This window comes from Saccostrea cucullata, unplaced genomic scaffold (assembly GCF_032062105.1).
Source record: "Saccostrea cucullata isolate Sc308-1 unplaced genomic scaffold, CSIRO_AGI_Scuc_v1 ctg4386, whole genome shotgun sequence".
NCBI lineage: Eukaryota > Metazoa > Mollusca > Bivalvia > Ostreida > Ostreidae > Saccostrea > Saccostrea cuccullata.
In genome coordinates, this window is record NW_026937974.1 from 16,813 (window position 1) to 43,473 (window position 26,661).

General features: G+C 34.7%; 3 protein-coding genes across 3 annotated transcripts; 2 read left to right on the top strand and 1 right to left on the bottom strand.

Moving 5' to 3' along the window:
* Positions 1-1,798: 1,798 nt before the first annotated feature.
* On the top strand, positions 1,799-4,137 carry LOC134249217 (uncharacterized). Its single transcript, XM_062731593.1, has 5 exons — positions 1,799-1,821; positions 2,443-2,525; positions 2,629-2,682; positions 3,115-3,706; positions 3,854-4,137. The coding sequence occupies exons 1-4, from the start codon at positions 1,799-1,801 to the stop codon at positions 3,444-3,446; spliced, it is 492 nt and encodes a 163-aa protein (XP_062587577.1). The 3' UTR covers positions 3,447-3,706; positions 3,854-4,137.
* Positions 4,022-5,869, bottom strand: LOC134249218 (putative nuclease HARBI1). The gene is made up of 3 exons (XM_062731594.1): positions 5,119-5,869; positions 4,566-4,895; positions 4,022-4,104 (listed from the first exon to the last, which is right to left on the bottom strand). The coding sequence occupies exons 1-3, from the start codon at positions 5,867-5,869 to the stop codon at positions 4,022-4,024; spliced, it is 1,164 nt and encodes a 387-aa protein (XP_062587578.1).
* Positions 5,870-16,061: 10,192 nt separating this feature from the next.
* LOC134249219 (uncharacterized) lies at positions 16,062-23,326 on the top strand. Its single transcript, XM_062731595.1, has 2 exons — positions 16,062-16,079; positions 18,479-23,326. The coding sequence occupies exons 1-2, from the start codon at positions 16,062-16,064 to the stop codon at positions 23,324-23,326; spliced, it is 4,866 nt and encodes a 1,621-aa protein (XP_062587579.1).
* The last annotated feature ends 3,335 nt before the right edge of the window (positions 23,327-26,661 follow it).

Sequence of the window (26,661 nt, forward strand, 5' to 3'; positions counted from 1 at the left end):
TTCGAACCCCCGACAATGAGACAAAGTTTGGATCGATCATATCTTTGCAACAAATGAAAGCATGAAAATGTTGAAAACATATTTAGAGTTCTTTAAAGATACTCTGTCAACCCTGTGATTTCCAAAGAAAAATAGTGAAAAACAAAAAAGTTGAAAAATTAGACTTTTAGAATTCACTTCCGTTTGCGACCGGAAGTCAGAACGACGAAAAATGAAGTTCGATCAACACATCTACATTCGATGTTCTATCACGTCCGTAAGTTTCAGTTTTATATCTGTTACTATTCTTGAGAATTTTTTGGGACAAAATTCCATTTAAAAAATACAAATTTCCCCAAAAAACGAGAACGGAAGTAAATTTCGAAAAAGTGAGGGACACCCCTGGAGATATTAACATGATGCACCATCCCTAAAAAAAATCGTTCAAATTGAACCACGCACAGCGGAGATATGACCTGTACTATGAAAAGTGGAATAATAATAATAACTAGATGCGTTCTTGTTGCTGGGGCAACAAGCAGGTCTTCCGACCGACTTCTCTTTTGCAGTCTTTGCTGTGTCATCCCATGAAATAGATTTCATAAAGTATTTTTTTCGTTTACGTTCATTTACATTAGGTTCTCAACACAGATCGTGATTGTTCCAGGTATTTCACAAAATATCTCCAAATATAGCTTTTAAAATCGACAAAATCTTCCAAACATGTTATAAAAGAGTGAAACGTAATTTGCATCTGAAAAAAGACAAAAACAAAGAAAAAATTTGGGGAACGCCCCGAGCGGGATTCGAACCCCCGACAGTAAGACAAATTTTGGTTCGGTCATATCTTTGCAATAAACGCACGCATGAAGAAAATGAAAACATATATAGAAATCTTTGAAGACGCTCTATAAACCCTGTAAATTCAAAAGAAAAATATTGAAAAACAAAAAAGTTGAAAAATTAGACTTTTTGAATTCACTTCCGTTTGCGACCGGAAGTCAAATCGACGAAAAATGAAGGTCGATCAACACATCTACAATCGATGTTCTATCACCTCAGCAAGTTTTAGTTTCATATCTTTTGCCGTTCTCGAGAATTTTTTGCGACAAAATTCCATTTAAAAAATACAAATTTCCCCAAAAATCGCAAACGGAGAAAAATTTCAAAAAAGTGAGGGACACCCCTGGAGATATTCATAAGATGCATCATCCCTGAAAAAATCGTTAAAATTCGTCCACGCACAGCTGAGATATGACCTGTACTATGAAAAGTGGAATAATAATAATAATAAAAAACAGAAGGAAAACAATAAGGTCTTCCGAAGGAAGTCGGAAGACCTTAATAATAACTAGAGCAAAGCTCGTTGCAAAGCAACGAGTAGGTCTTCCGTCCGGTTTTGACCGGAAGTGCCGGAATTGACAGAACAAAAGAAAGCAATGAGCTAAAAAGTCTCCAGTGACTTTATAATTTCAATTTTGCATCAAAACCTTCAACATAAGCCATTTTTTGCTATTTCCGGTTTGACCGGAAGTGATGACGACGGACGGATAAATTACTTTTAATGCTCCCAGAGACAAATGTAACCACAAAACTTGTCAAGAACGGCAAAAAAAACGCGTTTTCCGACTACTTCCGGTTTGGCCGGAAGTGACGACGCCGGACGTATTTAGACGACGCCAGGAGTGCATTCGATTAAGCGACCCGAGTTACACGGGTTTTACTCCTGACAAATCGAATGCCGAGAGTTGGCGTCACGTGTCAAACACGACCAACGCGAGTATACTCTCCAATTTAGCAGGAGTACAAGAGTCGAAAGATGGCGGTCAACACGAACGAGCAGTAAGTCAGCATGTTGAAAATTAACTATTTTGAGCATAATATGACTTTTACATAAAAGTTTGTTAGCGAATTGAGAAAATATTTATATTCTATACCAAATGATAGTAGTTTACACTTTGAATTGCGGTGACAAATGAAATAAATGAATAAATGTTAGTCGCGTTGTTATATCCCGATAATCTGATAATGTAATTTTTTTTTATTTGCATCGCCGTCGGAAGCAAAAAAAAAGGGGGGGGCTAAGTGTAAGAAAAAAATTTTTTTAGACCTCAAAAAAAAACCTGGCAAGCAAAAAAAACTTAAGCTAAAACGAACTTCAGTACCAAAACTTTTTTCCCTATTCTGCAACGTGTCTGTGGAAAGTGAGGGGGGGGGGGGGGGGGCTAAACCTATACGCAGCAATGTTCAATGTTTATAGTAAGTCTATCTTTGGGAAAAAGTGGGGGCTAACCCCACCCTACCCTGGCCACCCGGTTCCGGCGCCTACGATTTGTTGTTTATAATTAATATATATTCATATTTTATGAAGCCAAATCCATTTTATTCATAACGCGTATTAACCCCGTAAATTTTAAGTGGTTTTCAACATTCCATTTAAATCAACATTATCTTTTTTTTTAGATTTTTGATATCAATGAAAATTGATGGGAAAGATGTTCAGATCCTAGGAGACTGCCATCTTGTAGAATCACTTAACTCAGACGGTAAGTATATTTATTTTGTTTATTGTATGTGCTATTTTGTAAGTTTAGTAGGTATTACTCAGCATTTAGAGCAATGATTAAATATTTGTTTTAATATTAACAGACCAAAGAAAAAGAGACATGGCACTACAACTCATACGAGCAACTTGTAATATGGGTAAGCAGTTATATATCCATAAGCATTTTTTTCTGTGTGTCAGTGTTTGGTATTGGTGATGCACTACAAATGTATTTTCCAGGAACACCTATTACATTATGTATAAGTATTTAAAATATCTTATATCTTAAATATATATATGATTAAACAATTAAAATATGCTGTATAGTGAGAAAACCTTTTTCCATTACTTTTAATTTCTAAAATGGTTAGGCAGAAAATCTACGAAACAGGTCATAATTTTGAATCCAGCATTGTTTTACATTTTATATATTAAAAGTCAGAAAACTGTAAAATTGCAGATTATGCTCCAATGATATAAAATTAATATTTGAAACTGTTATTTTATCATAAATATATAAACACCTGCATATACATACTTCAACCGCATATCAAATACTCTCAAGTTTAATGTACTTGCTTATTTTTCAGATGACTGCGTAGAATCCTCTGATGCAAAATCATGCAGTGCAGTGCCGTGCAGTGCAGATGTAGAATCTGAGTCACTGGACCAAAAAATGTGGAATAAACAAGACACTAAAACATTATTCGATATAAGAAGTAGAATGGAGAAAGACTTTAACAGCAACAAAGTGCACAAGAGTCTTTGGGAAACCATTGCCAAGGAATTATCTGCTGTTGGTGTTACAGCATCAGCAACACAGTGCATGAATAAGTGGAAGGCGCTTAAAAGGGAATACAAGAAAACGGTGGACAATAATGCACAGACAGGATCAGAGAAAAAAACATGCCATTTTTTTTAACAATTTTCTGAACTCTATGGAAACAAAAGTGGTACGAGACCAGCATTTACACTGTCTTCAAGAGTGCGACAAAACAACAAGACAGAAAATAACAAAGATAATGATGAAGATGTTGAAGAAGAGGACTCCAGAGATTCTAATTCGTCAGATAGCAGCACTCCACAACCGAAGAAATCCCTCAAACGTAGGAATACGAATCAGTCTGCATTACTTGCTTTGGAAGAGTACACAAAAAGACAAGAGGAATACAGGAAAGAAAGGTTGGAGGTTTCAAAAAAACAACACGAGGAAAAAATGAATCTTATGGGAAAGTTAATCGATTGTCTGCAACCAAAAATTCCTAAAAATGATCAGTAAAATTAATAGTGAAGAATTTGTAAACAATTACTATGTTTGTGTCTTTGTAGATTATTTGAAAGATTTGGATACAACTTAGTTGAATTTTATGAGTTTACCAAGAACATTGAGGATTGCTACAAGGACTTGCATATGTTTATTTTTCAATCACCAAAAGCAACAGAGTGCTTTGATTCACCTTTTTCATATTGTTCATATTGCTCTGCTTCGCCTGAATCTCAGTTCTCTTGTGAAATGTCTACAAAGTGTTTTACGCCAGACACTTTGCTTAAAGAGACATGTTTCAATGTAGAATCAGACTCTAGCAATATACAAATAGGGAACAATGTATTTGTCCCCACATTAGAATTCCATGACATGGTTAACACTTCATTAGAGAAATGGATTGACAATATTTAATGCTTTAATTTTTTCCTTTTTTTAAAGATTAATTTACATTTGTGATATGCCAAATAGGCCCTGTCAATTTTTTTTTAAAGTTGTTTATTGAAAACAATACATGGTTATAAAGTTTAACTTCTAATTTTATTAAACTTTTAAGATTAATTTACATTTGTGATATGCCAAATAGGCCCTGTCATTTTTTTTTTAAAAGTTGTTTATTGAAAACAATACATGGTTATAAAGTTTAACTTCTAATTTTATTAAACTTTCATTTTCAAATACAATCTTGTCTCTAATCATTGTCTTTTCTCTTATGCACAATATTTAGATTTTACAATGTTTGTAGATACTGAACTATCTGATTGCGAAAGTTTATACCAAGGGGTGCATTTCCATATAATGGTCCATAGTTGTTGACATTATTGTTTGGAGGGAGGTCATCCAGCATGTCATTAACAGAGTCATTTGATAGAATGCAAAGGTTGTGAAGAACACAGCATGCAGTTATTACTTTGCAAGCACGTTCTATATCCAAGCAGGGTAGGCTTGTGAGCCTTCTGAATCTACACTTTAGTAGGCCAATGGCTCTTTCAACATTCTGACGTGATGTTGATAACTTTCTATTATAATGTCTCTGGGGGGCAGTTAACCTTCCATTATCACGGAAAGGGGTCATCAGGTAAGGCTTCAGTGGGTAGGCAGAATCTCCTGTAATGTTTTGAAAAACTAAACTAAGTTTCTTGTAAATGTATACATTAAAATTTATTAAAATAGGAAAACCATGCATATTAACCTACTTATACAGTTACTATTTCTTTTGTTAACCCCAATAAGTTTGACAAAAAGAACAAAGATCTAGAGGTATCCTTGTTGAAATCTTAATTAATGTGCTTTAATTTTGAAACATTTTACTCAGTTAAAATTTTCTTACCAATTATGAAAAAGTGTGGATTTAAAATTCCATTTTCCAACTCATTAAAGATATCCGAGTTTCTGAAAACTCGGGCATCGTGGGTACACCCTGGCCATCCAACAAAGCTATCTGTAATAAGTAACATATGGTCTACAATAACTTGCAACTGGAGTGAGGGATACCCTTTCCTGTTGATGTAGTCTTGATCTCCATTGGGAATGTTTGTAAGAGTAATGTGACTGCCATCAATTATCCCTATGATTCCTGGTATTTTACATTCGGCCTCAAAGTGATCAGAAATTTCTTGCTGACGCTGGGGACCTGGCCAAGATATAACTCGATCCCGAACTGAGCATAATGCATCACAAAAGTCATGAACACAGTCAAAAACTGTGGACTGTGAAATTCCAAACAGTAAAGAAATTTCTCTCATGGAAGTTGTATTACATAAATACCATAGGCCTACCATGGCACGTTTCTCCGTCAATATCGGCTGTTTGCCCTGTGTCCGAATATCCTTGGCTAGATTTGGTTCTATCTCTTGGAATAAGCGTGTGAACGTTTGCCTTGTTAGCCTAAAATGCTTACTAAAGTCAAGAGAAGAGAAATCTGGCAACACATCTTCGTAAAATATTCTTACAGATGGGACACGCTCTCTTCTGATAGAGTTAACAAAAAAATATGGGACAATATCATCGTCATCATCGTCTATGTCCTCTTCATCAAGAAAATAATCGACCGCAAACACTAATCCGACGTTGTCAGCCATATTTGTTTACATTGGAGCTCGACTCGAGGCATTCGATTACATACTCTATTGCGCATGCTCAACAATGACACTAGTGTCTGAAGAGTTCTTATAATCGAATGCACCCCAGTAGATTAGGCTTGACATTTTGAACAACTTTGCTTCTTTGACCTCTTACAAATTCTTAATGCTTTTTGACTTATGAAAGAAAAACTTTCGGCCCCTCTAGACCCTTAAATTTAGGGGCCAGCCCTTTTTTTAAGATATCATTTGAAAGATCTTGAAATTTTACACTTCTTTTGTTCTATATGTTTTAACAAAATGTTTACAGGTAAAAAGATATCGTAGAAAAGGTGTTAAAAATTTTGAAATTTGCGATTTGTCATTTTTCGAGCCATAGCCAGCGCCGACGTACTGCACTTCCGGTAAAAACGAAAGACGTTACGCATATCTATAGACTTTGGTCTATCATATCTGAAAGTTTCATGTTTCTATCTAGAGCCATTATTGAGAAAGTCTGGAGACAACCTGACCCTTTAAAATTCATAAAATCGGCATTATTTCCAAACCGGAAGTGACGTCATCAAAACGGAAAAAAAGGCATAAGGTTCAAGTAATGTTATATAAGTCCTGAAAGTTTCGTTGAAATCCATCGAGCCGTTTTTGAGAAATCGCGTGCACAAAATCGGTAAGAAAAAAAAGAATAATAATAATAATAACTAGAAACGATCTCGTTGCGAGCAACGAGAGGTCTTCCGTCCGATTCTCTGTTATTGTATCATTGAATGAGAATTATTGTTTCAAGTTCATATTAGTCCAACAAAGCTATAGATTCACAGGGTCAAACATAGCCCTAAGTGAGCCTTTTTCTTTTGTGGAATATATATATATATATATATATATGAGGAAAATCTTCTCAAGTTGAACAAAGCCACGATTAGTCATTTTGATGTACAACTGATGGTCATACATGTATTTAGAGATTCTAATGCAGGTAGATTTACGCTTTTTTAAAATAATGACTCCAAAGGATAGAGGGGGGGGGGGGGGCGCAGTAGGCGTCCCGAGTTTTACATAAAGTATATACATGTAGTAAAATAATCTTTACAATAGTCCGAACTTCAGGCGTTGGGTATTTGATACCTGCAATAATGTAGCCCTGTGTGATTTTTTTAAAATCTGGTGTTTTTCTGCTCCCGTTGCACAATACTGTGGAGATCCTATAAGGAGTTGTAGCCCTCTCCCAAAAAAGGGGAGAGGGCTACATTATTGCACCAAGGTTTTTGATATCAATATATTGCTTATAAAAGTGTCTCCGAATTCTCAAGGTAGTGTGTAATTAAGGACGGTAATTCTTACTTCATCTTAAATGTTAAAGTCATTTATGGCGTTTATTTGATAAGTTCATACTAGCTGAAATAGAATTAAAAAGATCTTTCTATTTCTTTCTTCTTTCTTTTTTTTTTTTTTTTTTAATTTTTTTACTTTATTTAAAGATGGAATTTCCCTGCAAATTACAGTTTAAATCAATCGCGTTTCATAAATATCAGGTATTTAAAACAGTAACCGATTTATTTACCGACTCGGAATTAAAAAAAAACATATAGAGAAGTTGGATATTAAAAAAAAAATTAATTTTAACTGACATTTAATTTAAATAGCAAATATGTAAATCTACACGAAATTTCGTTATTTCTATTTTTTAGCTCAGATAAGCCATTTATAGGTTCAATGATATATTAAATAGGAAAAGTAGTAAATCTCAAATAATTTGTTCAGGAAATGTTTTTGAAAATATTTACTTTGCCTTTTCTTTTGAAAACTGAGCATCTGGTCTACAAAGTTACATTTTATAAGATTAAAAAAATATTGTAATGCTAGCTTTTGAAGAGAATTGCATGATTTTTATGTTTATACAATACTTTAATTTCTTCTATTAAATTCTATCATTTAACAATGCATAGTAAATAAAGCATTTCTGATCATTTCCAAACATCATTAAAATATAATTTCATTTCATGCTTTTGTCCGACTTGCAAGAAACATTTCCAGTACGATCTGTTAAATCATGCGTTTAAGATGCTTGCGGTAAAAAGGGTAACCAAAGGTTGCAGAAAGCAACTCCGGATTTCCTTCTTGTGGACTTCCCATCTTATATACTTTTTCGACATATATTTTGAATTCTTTGAAGACACAATTTTTAAGATCAGTTTGATATAGCAGTTATAATGTTGTAGTAATTCCACAACTGTGAAACATACTACATTATTTGGTTTGAGGAAATGAAAATATTAATTTTTGTTGTATTGAACAAGATCTTTTAATTAGACTGTGGTACTGTTTATTGCCGATACATAAATTTTAATGTATAAAATATTTCTTAGGCATGTTAGAGCATTAGTGAATGAAAATGTCTTTAAAATTCGAAATCTTAGATTTCCGGTATTCGGCTTCCGCCAAAACTATGTTTATCAACTGCTTGGTGAGACTGACGTCATTCTTTGTTTACGCCGCCTGCTGTTAGCATCGAAACTACGAAGTCAGAAGTCAACATTTACGCATACTTTATTTCGGCATCTGTTGAACAACCTGTCGTAAAGATCAAGATATATCAAGTCTAAATCGAGGAAAAGTATACTGTGTCAGTTTATTTGAGAGTCGTAAGTATCTGAACGTGTTTTAACGTTACATGATTGTAATAATAATTGCTGTTTGGTTATCAGGTCCAGTCCAAAGACTATTTCTACCTACGTAGCTATTAATAGGTACGTAAGTAGTAATCATTGTTTGGCCAAAATTTTGTCGCATTCATCAACACGTATTCAACTACTTAGTTATTAATAGCTACGTAGGTATTTAAACCTACCCAAACCTACTTTTTGTATTACCTACATTTTGTGGCGAAAGGACTGAACGGCGCAACATGATGAATACCATATTTTTTATACAGTCACACTGTTGATGAATACGACAAAATTTTGCCCAAAAAATGATTACTTACTGAAGTGGCAATTTTACATTAGTTTCTATGCAAAATTGATTATATACGAAGTAATCATTATTCAGTTATTTGGCCAAATTTTTATCAGATCCATCATCAGTTTGACTGTATCAAGAAATTCAGTGCTCACCATGTTGCATCATTCCTGCGTTTGACCACAAAATGCGAGTAAAGCAGAAAGTAGGTAAAAATAGCTACTTTGGGTAGGTTTAAATACCTACGTATCTATTAATAGCTACATAGGTAGAAATAGTCTTTGGAATGGACCAGATTATAATGTCCTTTTAACTTGTCGCGCCATTTATGAAATCGATGCCGGGTAGGATACCCCAGTGTATGTATTGACTGTTGTTGTTGAAAGAAGAACATTTGATTCCAAAGATATGAATAAAGAGTTTTAAAACTACTGCATGTCTTTGTTTAAAATAAAAGCTTATCATGCCTTATCTTGAACTGAGTGTTTCCGATGTATGCGTGTTGGCTGTTACGATAACCCAAGATATTTTCCATGCATATACATGTATATTGCTTTGAGTTGTCACAGTTTATTATGAGGAATTAGTTCACCATAAAGTTTATGGTAAACCCAGACAGTAAATTTGAAAAAGTGGCATCCAATTTGACTAATAGGCCTCTATTTTTATATTATTTTAATATTTTTTTGACAATGACACTAAAATTGTCCATATGGATTTCTAAATTTGTTTGGAGGTAGTCCATAAACTAAAATATTGCTTTGTTTCATGTTTTTTGAATTTCTGTATATATCCGGTCCATTAATTATTAACAGTTCATAAAATTTATATACCTTTGCAAATGTTTTCCTTTATATCAGTTGTGGGCATGATGATGTGGACATCTACGGTATATGTCTTTCATTTTTTTGTGCAAAACTGTAGATTTTTGTGAAAGAATAAGTGAAGTGGGTTAAGTATAAAATAATTGATATGTTACAATTGTTGTATTCAAACTTGTGATTTTTTAAGATAGATGACTTTCTTCCTTGAACTTGAACCATTTCTGTTTTCTTAATATCCAAAGATAGCATGGATAAAGCTTTTCATATACCAGTATCTTGAGTAAGGTAGAAAAAAATGAAGAGTAAAGTATTAATAACCAATTATTGACCAAAAACAAAATCAGAAAAAGATAAACCAAAATAATGACATTAAATAACTTAAAGTTTCAAATAGAAAATATATAGAAAAATATCATTCAAAAACTTCTTCTCGAGAACAGGAAACCCTTGATTATTCATATTTATGTGGAAGCATCTTTAGTTGGTGTAGATTCAAGTTTGTCCACATCATGACCCCTATAGGGTAGTGTGGGGTCACAATGGATGATTAAAATTTTTACATAGGGAAATTCTTTAAAACTCTTCTTACTTAGATCAGCAAAGCCTTGATTGTTCAAATTTATATATGGAAGCTTCCACAGGTAGTGTAAACCCAAGTTATTTAAATCATGACCCTCGGATAGGGTGGGGCCACAGAGGGGGATTAGAATTTTACATAAACATACAAGTTTAGAAAAATACAATTAAAAATCTCCTCAAGAATAGCAAAGCCATGTCATGATTAATCATATTTATATGGAAACATATAAATGTGGAGTACACTCACGTTTATTCAAATCATGACCCTTGGGGGTAGGGTAGGGTCACAATAGGTTATCAAAGTTTAACATAAAAATTAAATAAAAAGAAAAATTCTTTAAAATTCTTCTTTCTAAAAACAGAAAAGCCATGATTGGTCATTTCTTAATGGAAGCATGCTCAGGTAGTGTTGATTCAGGTTTGTTCAATTCATGACCCCTGGGGTAGGGTTTGGCAACAATGAGGGATCAAAGTTTTTTAAAGAATATATACATTGTACCGTAGGTATTTTTTTCATGAATAGAAAAGCCATGATCAGTCATATTCATATGGTGGCATTCTAAGGTAGTGTAAAATCAAATTGGTTTAGATTAGGGCCCAATGGGTTAGGTCTTGACCATAATGGGTGTCAAATATTTGTAAATGAAAAGGTAAGGGAAAAAATCTCTTTTTTTTCAAGAATATCAAAGATTTGTCATATTGATATGGAAGGATCACCAGGTAGATTAAAATTCAAGACCCTCCTACCCCAATGTAAACAAGAGCTATGTGGCCCATGGCCCTCTTGTCAAAATTTATATGATGATTTATATTGATAATCATGATAAAGGCTATTCAACTGCAGCAACATATGTGACCTTTCATTGACCTACTTTTTAGCTCGATCACCTCGATGAAGGTGAGATGAACTTTTGCTATACCATAGGCGTTTGTATTGCTGATTGGTCAAAGTTTTAGGAGCAGATCCATTCCCAAGTAAATACAAGTCCTACCTCAACCAAACTTGCATGGATATTCTAATCATTAGCTTGACTACAAATATGCAATTAACTATTTGCAATATGAAATTTTGGCTGCCTGTGGATGCATTCGTGGTGGTATGATGCATCTAGTTTAACCTTGACTTTTCCTCTGACCTTATCTTACTTTACTGTATGCATTTATCTCAATTTGAAAGAAAATATTTTTATTAAATTTCATAATGCAGATACAAGTGTATCAGAAACTTTTGACCGTGAACTTTTCTGTGACCTCCACCTCAGTATTCTTAAATTTGCATTTTGCCCAGTTTTACACAAATATACTTGAATATTTTTAAGAAAGTATATGCTGTGATATATAATTTAGTGAGAATTAATCAATTATTTTCTTTTTAACCTGACTTTTCAGTGACCTTTGACTAATTGTTTATTGTCAGTAAAACTTTGATTTAAACAAATTCCAAAATATTGTCAATTTCTTTTATTAACTAAAAATCTTTATATTGCATTACTCCTGAATCTTGGGTGGGGTTTTCATGTCCTTTGGACATGTTTCTAATTATTTTTGTCTGAAATGCTTTATTAACACAGAAATTTGTGTTCTTTAAACTGTAACTCCTGAAGGACTGATTTATTAAAAGAAGACTTTATTAGGATACTTATAATTATATGTTAATTGATTTTTGTCCCATGTGTTACATAACAAGTTACATATAGATTGGTGTGAAGTTCTTAAAAAATTGTTAACCCATTTTAGCTCATCTGAGCCAAAGAATGCTATGGCCATTTGTGCGGTGTGTGTTAACGTTTTAGATTATGGGCCAGGATTAGTCATACTGGGCAATCATTGTCAAATTTGTCATATGACACGTGTGATAACTAAAAAATCTTCTCAAGAACCAACAGGCAGAAATTTTAAGGCTATATTTGAATAAATATCTCAGGTACTTAGTGGCTTAGAATCATTAAACTTTGTCAGTATATGCATGTTGGGTTTTTGTAGAATGTTCAACAAAGAATTAGGTCACAGTGACCTACTTTTTGAAATTAAATTATTTCAGGTTTTCATTGGCTTATAATCTACAGTTTTTAGTTCACCTGAGCCGAAGGCTCAAGTAAGCTCTTCTGATCACATTTTGTCCGTAGTCTGTCCGTCTGTAAACACTTAACTTATTTAGCTTCTTCTCAAGAGCCAGTGGGCCAATTTTAACCAAACTTGGTACAAAGCATCTTTTGGTGATGTGGAGTTTAAATTTTAAAATAAATTGCCAATTCCCCTTCTAAGGGGAGATAATCAAGAAAAGACAAAAATAGGGTGGGGTCATTCAAAAATCTTCATTCAAGAACCAGTGGGCCAGGAAAGCTGAAACTTATGTGGAAGCATCCTGGGGTAGTGTAGATTCTAAATTTTAAAAATCATGACCCCCTGGGGTAGGGCGGGGCCACAATATGAAATCCAAGTTTTATATAGAAATATATAGGAAAAATCTTTAAAAATCTTCTTCTCAAGAACCATTGGGCCAGAAAAACTGAAACATGTGAAAGCATCCTGGGTTAGTGTAGATTCTAAAATGTAAAAATCATGACCCTCAGTGGTAGGGCAGGGCCACAATAGGGAATCCCAAGTTTTACGTACAAATATATAGGAAAATTATTTAAAAATCTTTTTCTCATGAACCAGTACAAGGCCGTAAAAGCTGAAAGTTACGTGAAAGCATCCTGGGGTAGTGTCAATTCTAAATTGTTCAAATCATGATCCTCGAGTGTTGGATGGGGCCACAATAGGGAATCAAAGTTTAATATAGAAATATGTTTGATGTTTGAAAAATCTTCTCAAGAACCACTGGGCCAGAAAATCTGAAACTTGCGTGAAAGCATTCTGGGGTAGTGTAGATTCAAAAATGTTCAAACCATGACCCCCGGGGTCATAATAGGGAATCAAAGTTTTGCATCGAAATATATAGGAAACAATCTTTAAAAATCTTCTTCTCAAGAAATACTGGGCCAGGAAAGCTGAAACTTTATGTGAAAGCATCCTGGAGTAATGTAGATTCTAAAACCATGACCCTAGGGGGTTGGGCAAGGCCACAATAGGGAATAAATTTTTTACATTATTGAAAATACCTTTAAAAATCTTCTTCTCAAGAACCCCTGATGCATAAAAGCTCAAATTTATGTGGAAGCATCCTGGGGTAGTGTAGATTCTAAATTATTAAAGTAAAGGAGGGGGGGGGGTCATAATACATATAAGAAGAGGCAAAATGTGATAAAAGAATTGCATCACCAAAGCTACTCAGGTGAGCGATGTAGTCCATTGTCTCTTCTTGTATGTATATTGAGAAGGGGGGGGGGGCAGGGGGTAAGGTGGGGCCACAATAGGGAATCCAAGTTTTACATTCAAGTATATGCCTGGGAAAAAAAGTTTAAAAATCTTCTCAAGAACCACAGAGCCAGAAAAGTTGAAACTTATGTGGAAGCATCCTGGGGTAGTGTAGATTCTTATGTGTACAAATCATGACTTCCAGTGGTAGGGCATGGCCAGTCCAGGCCCAATAGATAATCCAAATTTTACACAGATACAGACAGGGAAAAAACTAAATTCTTTTTTCACAAGAATACCGTAAAAGTAGAAATTTTAGTGAGGATTTAATTTTGGCATTATTAGCGAGGCTGTTGAGATCGCTAAAATTGAATATCGCTAAGAATAAATTGTGTGTTATTTGTACTAGGTTCTTAAGTGAGCAATTTAAAATTGCTGAAATTACTTCTCTGAAAATAAAATACCAGTTTTTAAGGAGAAATTGGTAAATTTGCGTCTTGCTGAAAGAATGAGTGCACTTAAGCTATGAGAGTTGGATCCCGATGTTTTGCATAAAATAAAATTCCAAAATTCATTAAATTTATGTTTTATAGGTATAAACAATGTCTTTAGAGCAGGTTTTGGTATATTATATTACATGAAAGTATTAAATAATGCCGAACGACAATAGCTTTTGAGACGGGGGTCTAACAGTTTTGTCTCATTTCTATTGTTATTCATATGCATACCAGTTTTCAACGACTTTGTTTATATCGAGCCGCAACTTGGCCATTTTTCTTATTTGCACAGAATATGTATTTTAACTTAAACTTATACATATCCAAAGGACAATGTTGGCCAAGTTGCGGCTCATATCTAATTTTCAAAAAAATGTCCCCAAACTAGGGTTGAGATAGCTACTAAATTAACCGGTCACTGAGCAACAACGATTGATATTATAATCACATTTCTCACGTGACCTTCTGCTGTTCGATACGTTAACGCTTTCATTGAAAAATTCTTTGCGTTTAAGTCACTGTTGTGACAGTATCTATCGTACTTCCAACTTCAAACTTTGGGAGATTTTTGCGCAAATTTTAATAGGGTTTGAAGATAATATGTCTCTTATTTATCTTTATGCTTTTCATTAGGGGTGTTTTGAAAGAATTCTGGTATTGACAGTGTCATTAGTAAGTACATGTAGAGGCTTATGTCGCCTCTGAATGTATTACGGTCTGCACAGCGAGACATTTACCCCATCCCTTAACATTAGAATCATTTAATAATTGTGCACCATGAAATCAACACGATCTCTCTCTCTTCTCCATTTCAATTCGCAATGCGAAAAAATCATATGTGCTAATGTTTACATTCCACAACCATGCGGTTTAAATGTCTCTGCCTATTTGCAGATACCTTAGATTATAAAGTGGTCCCCTTCAAATTTCCGGAATTTAAGGCTTTTACATGTTCTTTTCAATTACATTTTCTGTAATTATAGAAATATGTATGACAAAAAATTCTAGAAATAAATATCAAGAGCATATGCTTGCACATTAATCATAGATTAATTTTGCGATATATTGTAATGTTAAGCTTAAAATGGGTAGCCGAAAAGGTTCCAAATGACGTACTTAAGTGCACTCATTCTTTCCAATTGTACAGTATTTAGACTAATGAAGCTGAAACTTATATGAAAGCATCCTGGGGTAGTGTAGATTCTAACTTGTTAAAATCATGAGCCCTGGGAGTAGGGCTGGTTGCATTAGGGAATATACAAATTTTACATAAAAGCATATGGGAAAAAAACTTTAAAAATTTTCTTTTCAAGAACAAGTGGATGAATAGGGCTGAAACTTATGTTGAAGCATCCTGGGGTAGTGTTAATTCTAAATTTTTGGAATCATGACCAATTAGGATTGTGAAGGTCAAGGTAGATATTACAAAACGGGAAATCTATTCAGGGTTCGACACTAACATTTTTAGGCTTTGGTCCGGCCGGACTAGTGCTTCTTTACTTTTACTAGTCCGCTTGTCAATTTTATTAGTCCGTCAAAAATAAAAATAATTAAATAGAATTAATGTTGCAATGTACTTTTATAATTTTTCCAAATAAACAAAGCATTTACATGAAATGTTTATACCAAGAATTTGTTGAAACCCTGCAATCAGGAACTACGATCGTATTCCCGACCTCATTCGTTTTTCTCTATACATGATTACATCATCTAAACATCCGACATCTTTCTTTATGTGTCATACTAAATCATGATCGCTAAAATGTTTAATTCCATTCCAACGAGTCCTTAAATTAAGCGCCGAATTGACTCAGAATTACCAAACTTCCCGCCAAGAAGCTGCAAAGTTAAAAATAATTACGGGGTTTTCCAGTGAAAGTTGTCGAAAATTTGAACATCGGTAAATTCTTTTTTTCCCCCAGAAAACTTTATTAGTCCGTTCGGACTAATTAGCTGCAATTTTTATTAGTCCGAATGAAAATGTGTTAGTCTGAGACTAACGGACTAACGTTAATGTCGAACCCTGCTATTAGATGAATGGCTAAAGTTGTTCAGGTGAGTGATGTGGCCCATGGGCCTCTTGATTACAAAAAGTGGCACTGTAGCTCTCAGGCCTGTCTATGTTTTTTTTTTCTGGAGAGCTACAGTTCTGCAGATAATGATGTATGTATACATTATATATGGCACAAAAAGTCTGAACATTAATGAAAGATTTTCAAGGACCAATCTTCTTTTGGGGGATGCCCCCTAAGTTTAGTTTTTAGGTTGATGGCTTTTTCTTTGAGCTAAATTGATGGTAGATGTCTGTCTTTTATGATTGCGAGTTTTTGAAATGAAATAAAGCTATATGAAACAATTGATACTTGTTTTGTTTTGAATGAAAGTGACATTGATATGGTGTTTATGTGAGCTTAAGTGAGCTTTTTTGATCACATTTTGTCCTGCATCTGTCTGTAGACATTTCAGATTTTTGACTTTTTATCGAAAACCACTCCTACAAAGCATCCTTGACAAGGTCCATGTGTTCAAGTTTGTTCAAATGAAGGGCCTCACCCTATTCAAGGGGAGATAATTCTGAAATAGTGAAATGGTGGCATGTTTTAAAACATTTTATCAAGAACCACTGTGCAAGGAAAAATGAAATCATGGAATCATCCTCAGGTAGTGTACATTCTAGCTTGTTCAAATCATGGCCCCTGGTGATAGGGTGGGGTTACAATGGCCGATCAAAGTTTTCACATAGGAATATATAGGAAAAATCTTTTAATAAAAATCTTCTTCTCAAGAGCCATTGGGACAGGAAAGATGAAACTCATGTTGAATCATCCTCAGATAATGTACATGCAAGTGTGTTCAAATCATGGCTCCTGGGGGTAGGGTGGAGCCACAATGGCCGATAAAGTTTTACATAGGAATGTATAGGGAAATCTTAAAAAAAATACTTCTCAGGTACTGCAAAGCCATGATTAATGATATTTTTATGGAAGCATCCTCAGATCATGCAGATACTGTAGATTCTAGTTTATTCAATTTAAAACCCCCAGGGATAGGGTGGGGCAACAATGGGGGATCCAAGTTTTACATTTAAATATATTTAAAAATCTTTTTCTAAAGAATACCAAAGCCATAATTAGTGATAATTATATGGAAGCATCCTCATGTAGTGTACAATTAAATTTGTACAAATGGTAACATCCAAGGGTAGGGAAGGGTCTCAATGGTGGATCAAAGTTTTACATAGGGAAAAAAGGGAAAAATCTTAGTAACAGAAAAGCTATGTTGAGTCGTATTGACATGTAAGCATTCTCATGTATTGAAGATTTTTTTTTTTAATCAAGAGTACCCATTGGGGTAGGGAGGGAAATGATGGGGAGTCAAATTCAAATTATTACAAAGTAATATACAAACAAAATGTTTAAAAAAATCTATAAAAATATTTTTTCTCAAGCAGTTTTTTGCAGAATTGATATAGAGGCATTCTCAAGTAGTATTAGAATTCAACCGCCTCCCCCCCTTCATAAACTTTTCAGTTCTGATCTGATCATTTGTGCATACTCCTAGCCGATATGCTCAGGTGAGCGATGTGGCCACTGGGCCTCTTGTTGAATTTTGTAGGCTTTTGTTTTCAGATTATTTAAAATTTTGAATACTTTCAGACCTATGATCATCAGACTGCCAGTTGATGCATCTTGGGTATGCAGAAAACGCTGATGAAAAAGTAGGTCACTGTGACCTACTTTTGACATTTTATGGGTATATTCGAGTATCTTAGGTGTTTATTGGCTTAGAATCATCAAACTTTGTCAGTTGATGCATCTTGGGTTTTCAGAGAAAGTCTACCAAAAAGTAAATCACGAGGACCAACTTGTGACATTTTATGGCTATAAATAGGTATCTTGGGCTCTTTTTGGCTTAGTATCATTAAACTTTGTAGATGCATCTTTGGTTTTCGGAGAATGTTGATCAAAATGTAGCTCATGGTGACCTAATTTTGAAAATCTCAGGTAATTATAGGTTTAATATTGTCAAACTTTTTCAGTTGATGCATCTTGAGTTATCAGAGAAATTGTCAACCAAAAAGTAAATCACAGTGACCTACTTATGGAATTTTATAGCTATATTGAAATATTCTTCAGTCCCAACTGGCTAAGAATCATCAAACTTTGTCAGTCGATGCCTTTTGGGTCTTATGATACTTAGAGTTAGAAGCTTCAAATAGAAATGATAGATTGTACAATTTATCAGAAGAGTGATACAAGGCCTTCAGTCCTGTTGTTTGCTATTTATTTTGTGGATTAATATTTGATTAACAAAAAATATGTGAATTCTCTAATTTAATAAACGTTGTTTGGAAAGGTACTAATAGGGATGCTCTTTCAGTTTTAGGAACATATTACAGTTACTGTTTCATCATGTTCATTTTGGGTGGAAAATGTTCTGTTTTATTTTTGTAGATGCCAAGGAAAAAGACCTTGTGTGGTAGGGAGAATCGTGATAAAGCTAAGTTACGTATGAGGGAAAAGAGGCAGCAACGGTCCCTTCCCTTGTCAGATGTCCTACCAGATGACACCAAAGCAGTATCTGATGTCCCTTGCAGGACAGAAGATGGGGTTGTTACAGCTCCACCCGGTAATCTTCCGGGGCAAGGCTTTATAGGGTTGCCGCCTTTTGAGGGAAAACCCTTGGCCAGGATGCAGGCCTCTCTTCGTGAGAAAATGCATCCAACTGCCCTGAGTAATGCATCTTCTCAGGGAAGTCGTCTGTGTGCCCGAAACGGAGGCATGGCACCGTCCCCTGACTCCCCACCGTGGGTTTGTACCTCGCCGAGGGTACCTGAGCCGGACACCGTGCACGTGTCTGGCTCAGCAGGTCAGGCGCAGCTGGATATGTCATCTTCCAAGGGGGATGAGTCCAGCAGGAGATTGATTGATGCAAACCAGAGTAAAAGAACGAGATCTAAAAGGAATACTAAAAGGAATTTACATGATGAAAATGAGAATTTAGAAAATGAGAATTTGTACAATTTGTATGAGAACAGTAAATCAGAATGTAGAATTCAAAGACATTGTAATGGTGGACCAGTTGATGCTGATGCTTGTATTGGTGATAGCGGACCAGTAACAACAATCAAGGTATCTGTTCAAGGTTCTTTTCATCAGGGTAACTTGATGTTTGGCGAAAATGCAGGAACACAATGTGTCGCAAACTCCTTAGCAGCATTAGCATATCATAAAATAAAAAACTCAAAACAATGGCAAACTTCAGATATGAATAAAGTGTTGGAAACAGGCGATGAGCTTTACACATACTTGCAGCGTAGTTCAACCATTGTTAGTCGATATCTTTTAGTTGATGAGTTGCCGCAATTTTTTGAGTGTTTTGATACAATGTTCGAGTTCAAAGCACATGAACCTTTATGCAGTCTGATAAATTTGTCTGATGCAGAGCCCAATTATGATGAATTTAATGCACATTCATTGTTAGATGCACTGCAGATTGCTCTTGGAGAATCAAGTGGGTGTTTTGTGTGTTTCAGGGGAAATACATTTCTGGTTGGAAAAACAGAAGATGGTTATTTTACATTTGATTCACATTCAAGAACATCATCAGGGTGTATGAGTTCAAATGGAAAGAGTACAAGGATACTATATCAATCAGTTTACAACATTTGCAATCACATTTTGTCATTAGCATTATCAATGGGATTTTCTGGAATTACTCAATGTGAAATAACAAGGGTGGATTGTTCAGTTAGGCACTTTGCATCTACTGATAAAACTGAGCACTTAGAAATCGCTCAGAAAAATGAAGACCCAAATATGGCATTCCAAGAAAACGCAAACATTTCTATTGTACATACTGAGTCAGTTGAGGATGATGATGTTGAATTTGTTTACTACAGTGAAAGTCAAAATATTACATTTTTTCCAATATCTCAAAGTATAAAAGAACAGCTTTGTCAGATTATGGGAATACCACATTCAAATAGAATTGATAATGATGTACAAAATTGTCATGTTCGAGAGGTGGGTGCACCTATTGAGTGTGTTGAAATTCAAAGGGATGGTAATTGTTTCTTCAGAGCTATTTCATTTTGTTTGACTGGATTGGAGGATTATCACTATGCAATTCGATCAATAGTGTGTCGACACCTTCTCCGCAATAGTATATTGTTCAAACCTTTTGTTAGACAGGCAGAAAGTTCTGTAGAAAATCATTTTTCTCTAACAAACATGTCAAATGATGGTTCGTGGGCAACTGAACTAGAAATACTTGCTGTTTGTCATCTATTGAGCATTGATATACACACATATACAGAAAATCATTGGATTACATACTCAAGACAATTGATGGAACCTACTACGAATATTCAGTCTATAGGGTCAATTTATCTAGATCATGAGAATCTGAATCATTATAATGTAGTGCTGACAGTTGCTGAGAATGAAAAAATTGGTCCCATAAAAACACATACTGGTAAAGAGGAATACAGGAAAAGATGCAGAAATCGAAACCGCATGAGGAATGTACGTGTCATTTCATCAACAAACAAATTAGGCAAAGATCATGAATTCAAACTGAAGAATGTAAATTGTAAGGAAAAGAGATTAAGATCAAAAAATCTTAAGTACAAGAATGACTTGGAATTTAGATTAAAGGCAATCGCAGATGGAAAATATAGATATAGATGTAATGAAATTTACCAAGCAAAAGCAAAAGAAAGGAGTGTGGAAAAATACTCTTTGGATGCAGAACACAAGTCGACACTGAAGGAGGCAAGCAAAAGAAAGTATAAAACTGATGAAGATCATAAACAATATATGAAGAAAAGAAGCATTGAGAAATATAGTTCAGATGTAGTGCATAGAGAGAGTGTAAAAGAAAGAAGTACAGAAAAATACAAGTGTGATGAAGTACACAGAATGAATGCTAAACAAAGAAGTACAGAGAAGTACAAGAATGATGAAGTTCACCAAATGGATGTTAGACAAAGAAGTACAGAGAAGTACAAGAATGATGAAGTACACCGAATGGATGTTAGGCTAAGAAGTACAGAGAAGTACAAGAAGGATGAAGTACACCGAATGGATGTTAGGCACAGAAGTACAGAGAAGTACAAGAATGATGAAGTACACCGAATGGATGTTAGGCACAGAAGTACAGAGAAGTACAAGAATGATGAAGTATATAAACAGAAGGTAAAGACAGATAATAAAATAAAATATCATTTTAGTGCTGATGAGAAAAAGAAGAAAAAAGAGACAGTTTTTAATCAGAGAAGAGCACTGAAAGAAAAGCTTGAAGATGAAGAAGAAGTTTTGGCATTTTTCAGAGAAAGTGTAAGAAATGGTCCAGAATACACATGTTGCTGTTGTCATCGTTTATTGTTTCAACACCAAGTTCAAGGATGTACTCTTGAAATGTACAAAGAAAGAAATCAAGCACGTGAAATAGCAAAGGAATGTATACAAAAGCAATATTGTCATGAGTGTACATTGTCTTGTCCAATGCATTGTGCACAGTCATCATTGTGGATATGTTTTACTTGTCATAGGAAAATATTAAGTGGTAATATTCCAGCAGAAGCAGCTGTTAATAAAATGTCACTGGAGGAAATTCCTAATGATTTAGGTAATTTAAACAGTTTGGAGCAGCATTTAATTGCTTTGCATATCCCTTTTATGAAAGTTATGGCTCTTCCAAAAGGTGGTCAAAGAAATGTACATGGGCCCGTTGTTTGTGTGCCATCAAATATAAAAAAGGCAACAAGTTTACCAAGAAGTCACGATGACAATCTCTTGTTAAGAGTTAAACTGAAACGCAAACTAGCTTACAAGGAATATTATGAATACCAATTTGTCAATCCAAATCACATAAACATGGCTCTTGATTATTTAAAGAAAAAGAACAAATGGTATCAGGATGTTAAAATCAATACCAATTGGGAGGAAAATAGTGACCAAAATGATTTGCTACCTGATGAGACTACTGAATATGAAGACGAGGAAATGAAAGAAGGTGAGATTGATCAGACTTCAGAGGTTGTTACTGATACATGCTTACAGCCTGTGGATGTTGCGCAAGAAGTTCTCGATCATTACTTTGACGATATTTATAATATAGCACCAAGTGAAGGAAAAAATCCAATTCGAATGTTGCAAGAAGAAGGTAACAAAGCAAAGACTTTTCCACATTTATTTCCAAGTGGAAACTTTTCCTGGAATGAAAATCGAGATGTAAAGATAACTCTATCAAGATATTTTAACAACAGACTTATGAATGCAGATAACAGATTTGCTAAAGACACAAATTACATCTTCTTCTCTCAATACATGTCAGAATTAAACCAAGTAATTGAGAAAACACAAATTTCAATCCGAAAGTCTTTATCAAAGCTTGATACTGGAAAGGCAATGACATCTGAAATGTTACAGAATCCAGATGTTCTGTCTAATCTCCTTAAGAATAATGAGGCTTTACGCTTTATGCAACCTATTCGAGGAACTCCTGCGTATTGGTCAGCTACTCAGAAAGATCTTTTTGCAATGCTTCGACAGCTAGGTATTCCAACTTGGTTTTGTTCATTTTCGGCGGCTGAGTTCAGATGGGATGAAATTATTGGATCAATTTTGCATCATGATAATGATCCTAGATCCCCGTCTGATTTAGATTGGTCAGAAAAAAGTGAAATTTTGAGAAGCAATCCAGTTACTGTGGCAAGAATGTTTGAACATAGATTCCATATGTTTCAAAGGCATGTAATTTTATCACCATCAAAACCAATAGGGAATGTTATTGACTATTTTGTGAGAGTAGAATTTCAACAAAGGGGTTCTCCACACATGCACTGTTTGTACTGGGTTGAGAACCCACCGAAAATTGATGAAGACACTGAGGAAACTGTTTGTGATTTCATTGATAGATATATTACATGTGCTTTACCTTGTGAAAATGATGACGCAGAGCTTCGAAGAATTGTTCTAGGTGTTCAACAACACAGCAAAAGTCACTCAAAATCCTGTAGGAGAAAGGGAACAGACTGTAGATTCCACTTTCCAAGACCACCATCAGAAAGAACATTTATCACAAGGCAAAGTGAAAAAGATATTGAGGAGTTGGAGGATGGCAAAGGTTTGTCTAAATCTCAAGCAAAAGATATTTTGTTGCGTGTTTGGGATGAAGTTCTTGATGATATGAATGGATGCAAGACAACAGAGGAAATATTCTCCAATATACAGTTATCTGGGAGTCTTATGAAGAAGCACATAGGGTATTATCTGCAAAATCAACTACTATCTTGAAACGAAATCCAGATGAAATGTGGACAAACCAATATAACACATGTCTTCTCAAATGCTGGGATGCAAATATGGACATACAGTATATCTTTGATCCATTCAGCTGCATTGTATATATAATTTCATACATTTCAAAGTCAGAAAGGGAAATGGGAATGCTGCTGAAACAAACGCAAGTAGAATCTGCAGAAGGAAACTTAAGTGCACGTCAAACGATGAAGAGAATTGGATCAGCTTATCTCAATCATAGAGAAGTAAGTGCCCAAGAAGCAGTATACAGAATTTGCAATCTAAAAATGAAAGAGAGTTCAAGAAAAGTTGTTTTTGTTCCTATTGGTGAAAATCCAACTCGACTGAGTAAACCTCTTTCACAAATAAAAAGTGTACAAAATAGTGAAATTGATTTGGAAGATGATGACGACAGCATTTGGATGACAAATATAGTGGAAAGATATGAAAATCGTCCAGATCTACCTCCTTTCCCTGAAATGTGTCTTGCAGAATTTTGCTCCGAGTATCGTGTTCTTGCAAAATCTCAGATTCCCCAGGGAGAAAAAGAAGGTGTTTATGAACTAAAGAAAGGTCATGGTTACATTCAGAAAAGAACTAGAGCTAAGCCAGCTGTAGTAAGATATCCTAGATTTAACCCAGAAAATGCACCAGAAAAGTATTTTCAATCAATACTGCAACTTTTCCTTCCGTATTGGACTCAAGATCAGCTGAAACCACCTGGATTTGACTTTTATCAGACATTTTTTGAAAATGGGTTTGTGAGAATAGGAAGTGAAAACAGATTGCAATCTGTCAGAAATGTAGTTGAAAAAAATAGGGTTATATTCTCACAGAATGAGGATGCCCTTGAAAATGCCCAAGAAGCTTTAGAAATTTATGGCGAACCTGAAGATGCTTGGGCTAACCTGTGTCCAGAAACTGAAAAGAATCGTGAAGAATGCCTTAACAAAAAGAGACGAACAGAAAAATCAGAAAATAGAGAACCAGAAGTCACTCATGAAATTGAACATGAGAACTCTTCAGATATGATATATCATATTAGGGAAAATTCTACCTCAAGACAAGAAATCCTTCCTTTTTTGCGAAGTTTGAATGAAAAACAAAAGCAGGTTTTCTACTTGGTTCGTGAATGGTGTTTGAAAAAAGTCGCTGGGAAGAAAGTAGAACCATTACATATTTTTGTGACTGGAGGTGCAGGGACAGGAAAAAGCCATTTGATTAAAACTATACAGTATGAAGCCTCCAGACTTTTCGAGAAAACAATTTCGTCTCCTTCAGATTTGTCTGTTCTTCTGACAGCTTTTACAGGAACTGCAGCTTTTAATATTGGGGGAAGCACAATTCATCACGTTTTTTCCTTAACTAAAGCTCTACGCATTCCATATGAACCGCTGCAAGAACAAAGTTTAAGTGCAATGAGGTCAAGGTTAGCTTCTTTGCAGATTTTAATCATTGATGAAGTATCGATGGTTTACAAGCGACTTTTGTACTACATTCATGAACGCCTGGTGCAAATCAAAAAATGCAAGGAACCCTTTGGTGGTATTTCAGTCATAGCTGTTGGAGATTTTTACCAACTGCCTCCTGTGAAACAACGAAAGGTTGAAAATGTGTGCTGAAGAAAATGGTGAATATCCTGTAGATTACTGGTTAGACTTCTTCAAAATCGTTGAGTTGGAGGAAATTATGAGACAACGCGACGACGCTGCATTTGCTTCAGTTTTGAATTCACTGCGGATTCGAACACTAGAGGAACCACTATCGCAAGAGGCAATATCAATGTTAAAGAATGCATTAGGGAAGGACCAGATGAAGCACTCCATGTATATCCTATAAAATGAAGAAACAAATGAACATAATACTGAAAATGCTGCGATTAAATTGTGGAGAATTGATAGATACTGCTGAAGTATCAGAAAGACAATACTACAGGAAAGCTGACTCTACGTGAGAAACCTTTCATAAGGACAAGAACAGATGGGCTCTCTGCTTCTTTACTTTTTTCAGTAAATGCTAGAGTGATGTTGACGAGAAATATCAATGTTGAAGATGGACTTGTAAATGGTGCAATGGGGCATATTTCAGGTTTTGAGTATGGAGACTCTCAAATATCAACAAAAATATTAATTGTAATGTAAGATGTAACCTTTAAAAGCGATTACTTTGAAAATTGACTGGACAAACTGAAAAAATGCTTTGAATCAATCGGTATCTCAATACAGAAATATAATACTGCTAGAAACTCTCCATCCAGTCTTGCATGTGGGCGAAAATTCGATCTCTCCATTCTTAATCTGATTACAGACTGTCATCGTAAAATGGATTTTGTTTACTCTTGAGTTTAAATTTAATAAAATTTGTAACAATTATCCATTGATGAAAACCTTGTAAAGCATTTCCTCTGTATGTCCCGGTAAGAAATGTGATTACTATTCGTTTATTGTTGAAAGGAGACAGATTGCATATCCTTTTGTTCGAAAATTTAATACACCATAATCACATTAAAGTAAATATTGCCTCATTGTCTTAAATGAATAAAGAAAACTGGCTGAATTTCTACCGTAAGAGAAGTAAATATCATCAGTTGTAATCTAGTCTCTTGTTTTATCGTTTATGACATGAGATTCGTCGTTTTCCGTGAAACATATGCGTCATACTTTTTGTGAGGGGGATAATTGATTTCTTCGCCATCTTCGGAAATGAAAAATAAAGTTATCTTGGCCGCATTTTAGAAATTAAGAGCCATTCTCTGTAATGATTTGAAATTTTATATAGGAGCTGTGGCACGCATAGTCTCAGAATTTCTCCAAACTCTCTATGATAAAAGTCATTGATACCCTAAACTGAAATCAGGCAAAAACTGGTTTCTATGTTTTATAGTTACCACGGCAACATGTCTTAAAGTTCGAAAAATGGCATTTTTTATCACGTTTAGAGCCCCATAGTTAACATTTGCGGCAAAGCAAACAATTGGCAATGACTGTTTCCAAAAGTTTAAGGTCAGATGTCTCAAATGCATGATAAACATGTTTGGTAAATTAACTATTACATACGTTACTATGGTAACAAAGTATTCAAAAGTAAAAAAAAATATTTATTGAAATTTATAAAGTCATACACGTAAAAATAAAAAGCAATTATAGAATGAAATTGACCAAATAATAGAAAAAAGAGCCTTGAAACATATACCAAGAACAAAATATGATATTTCATTTTGGTTGGCAATGGTTGCCAAGGTTTTTATACCACAGACAGCCTTCAAAGTAACACTCTGTATGTTTAAATCTGATCCTATCTTTTAAAAAAGCACATTTCCTCATAACTAA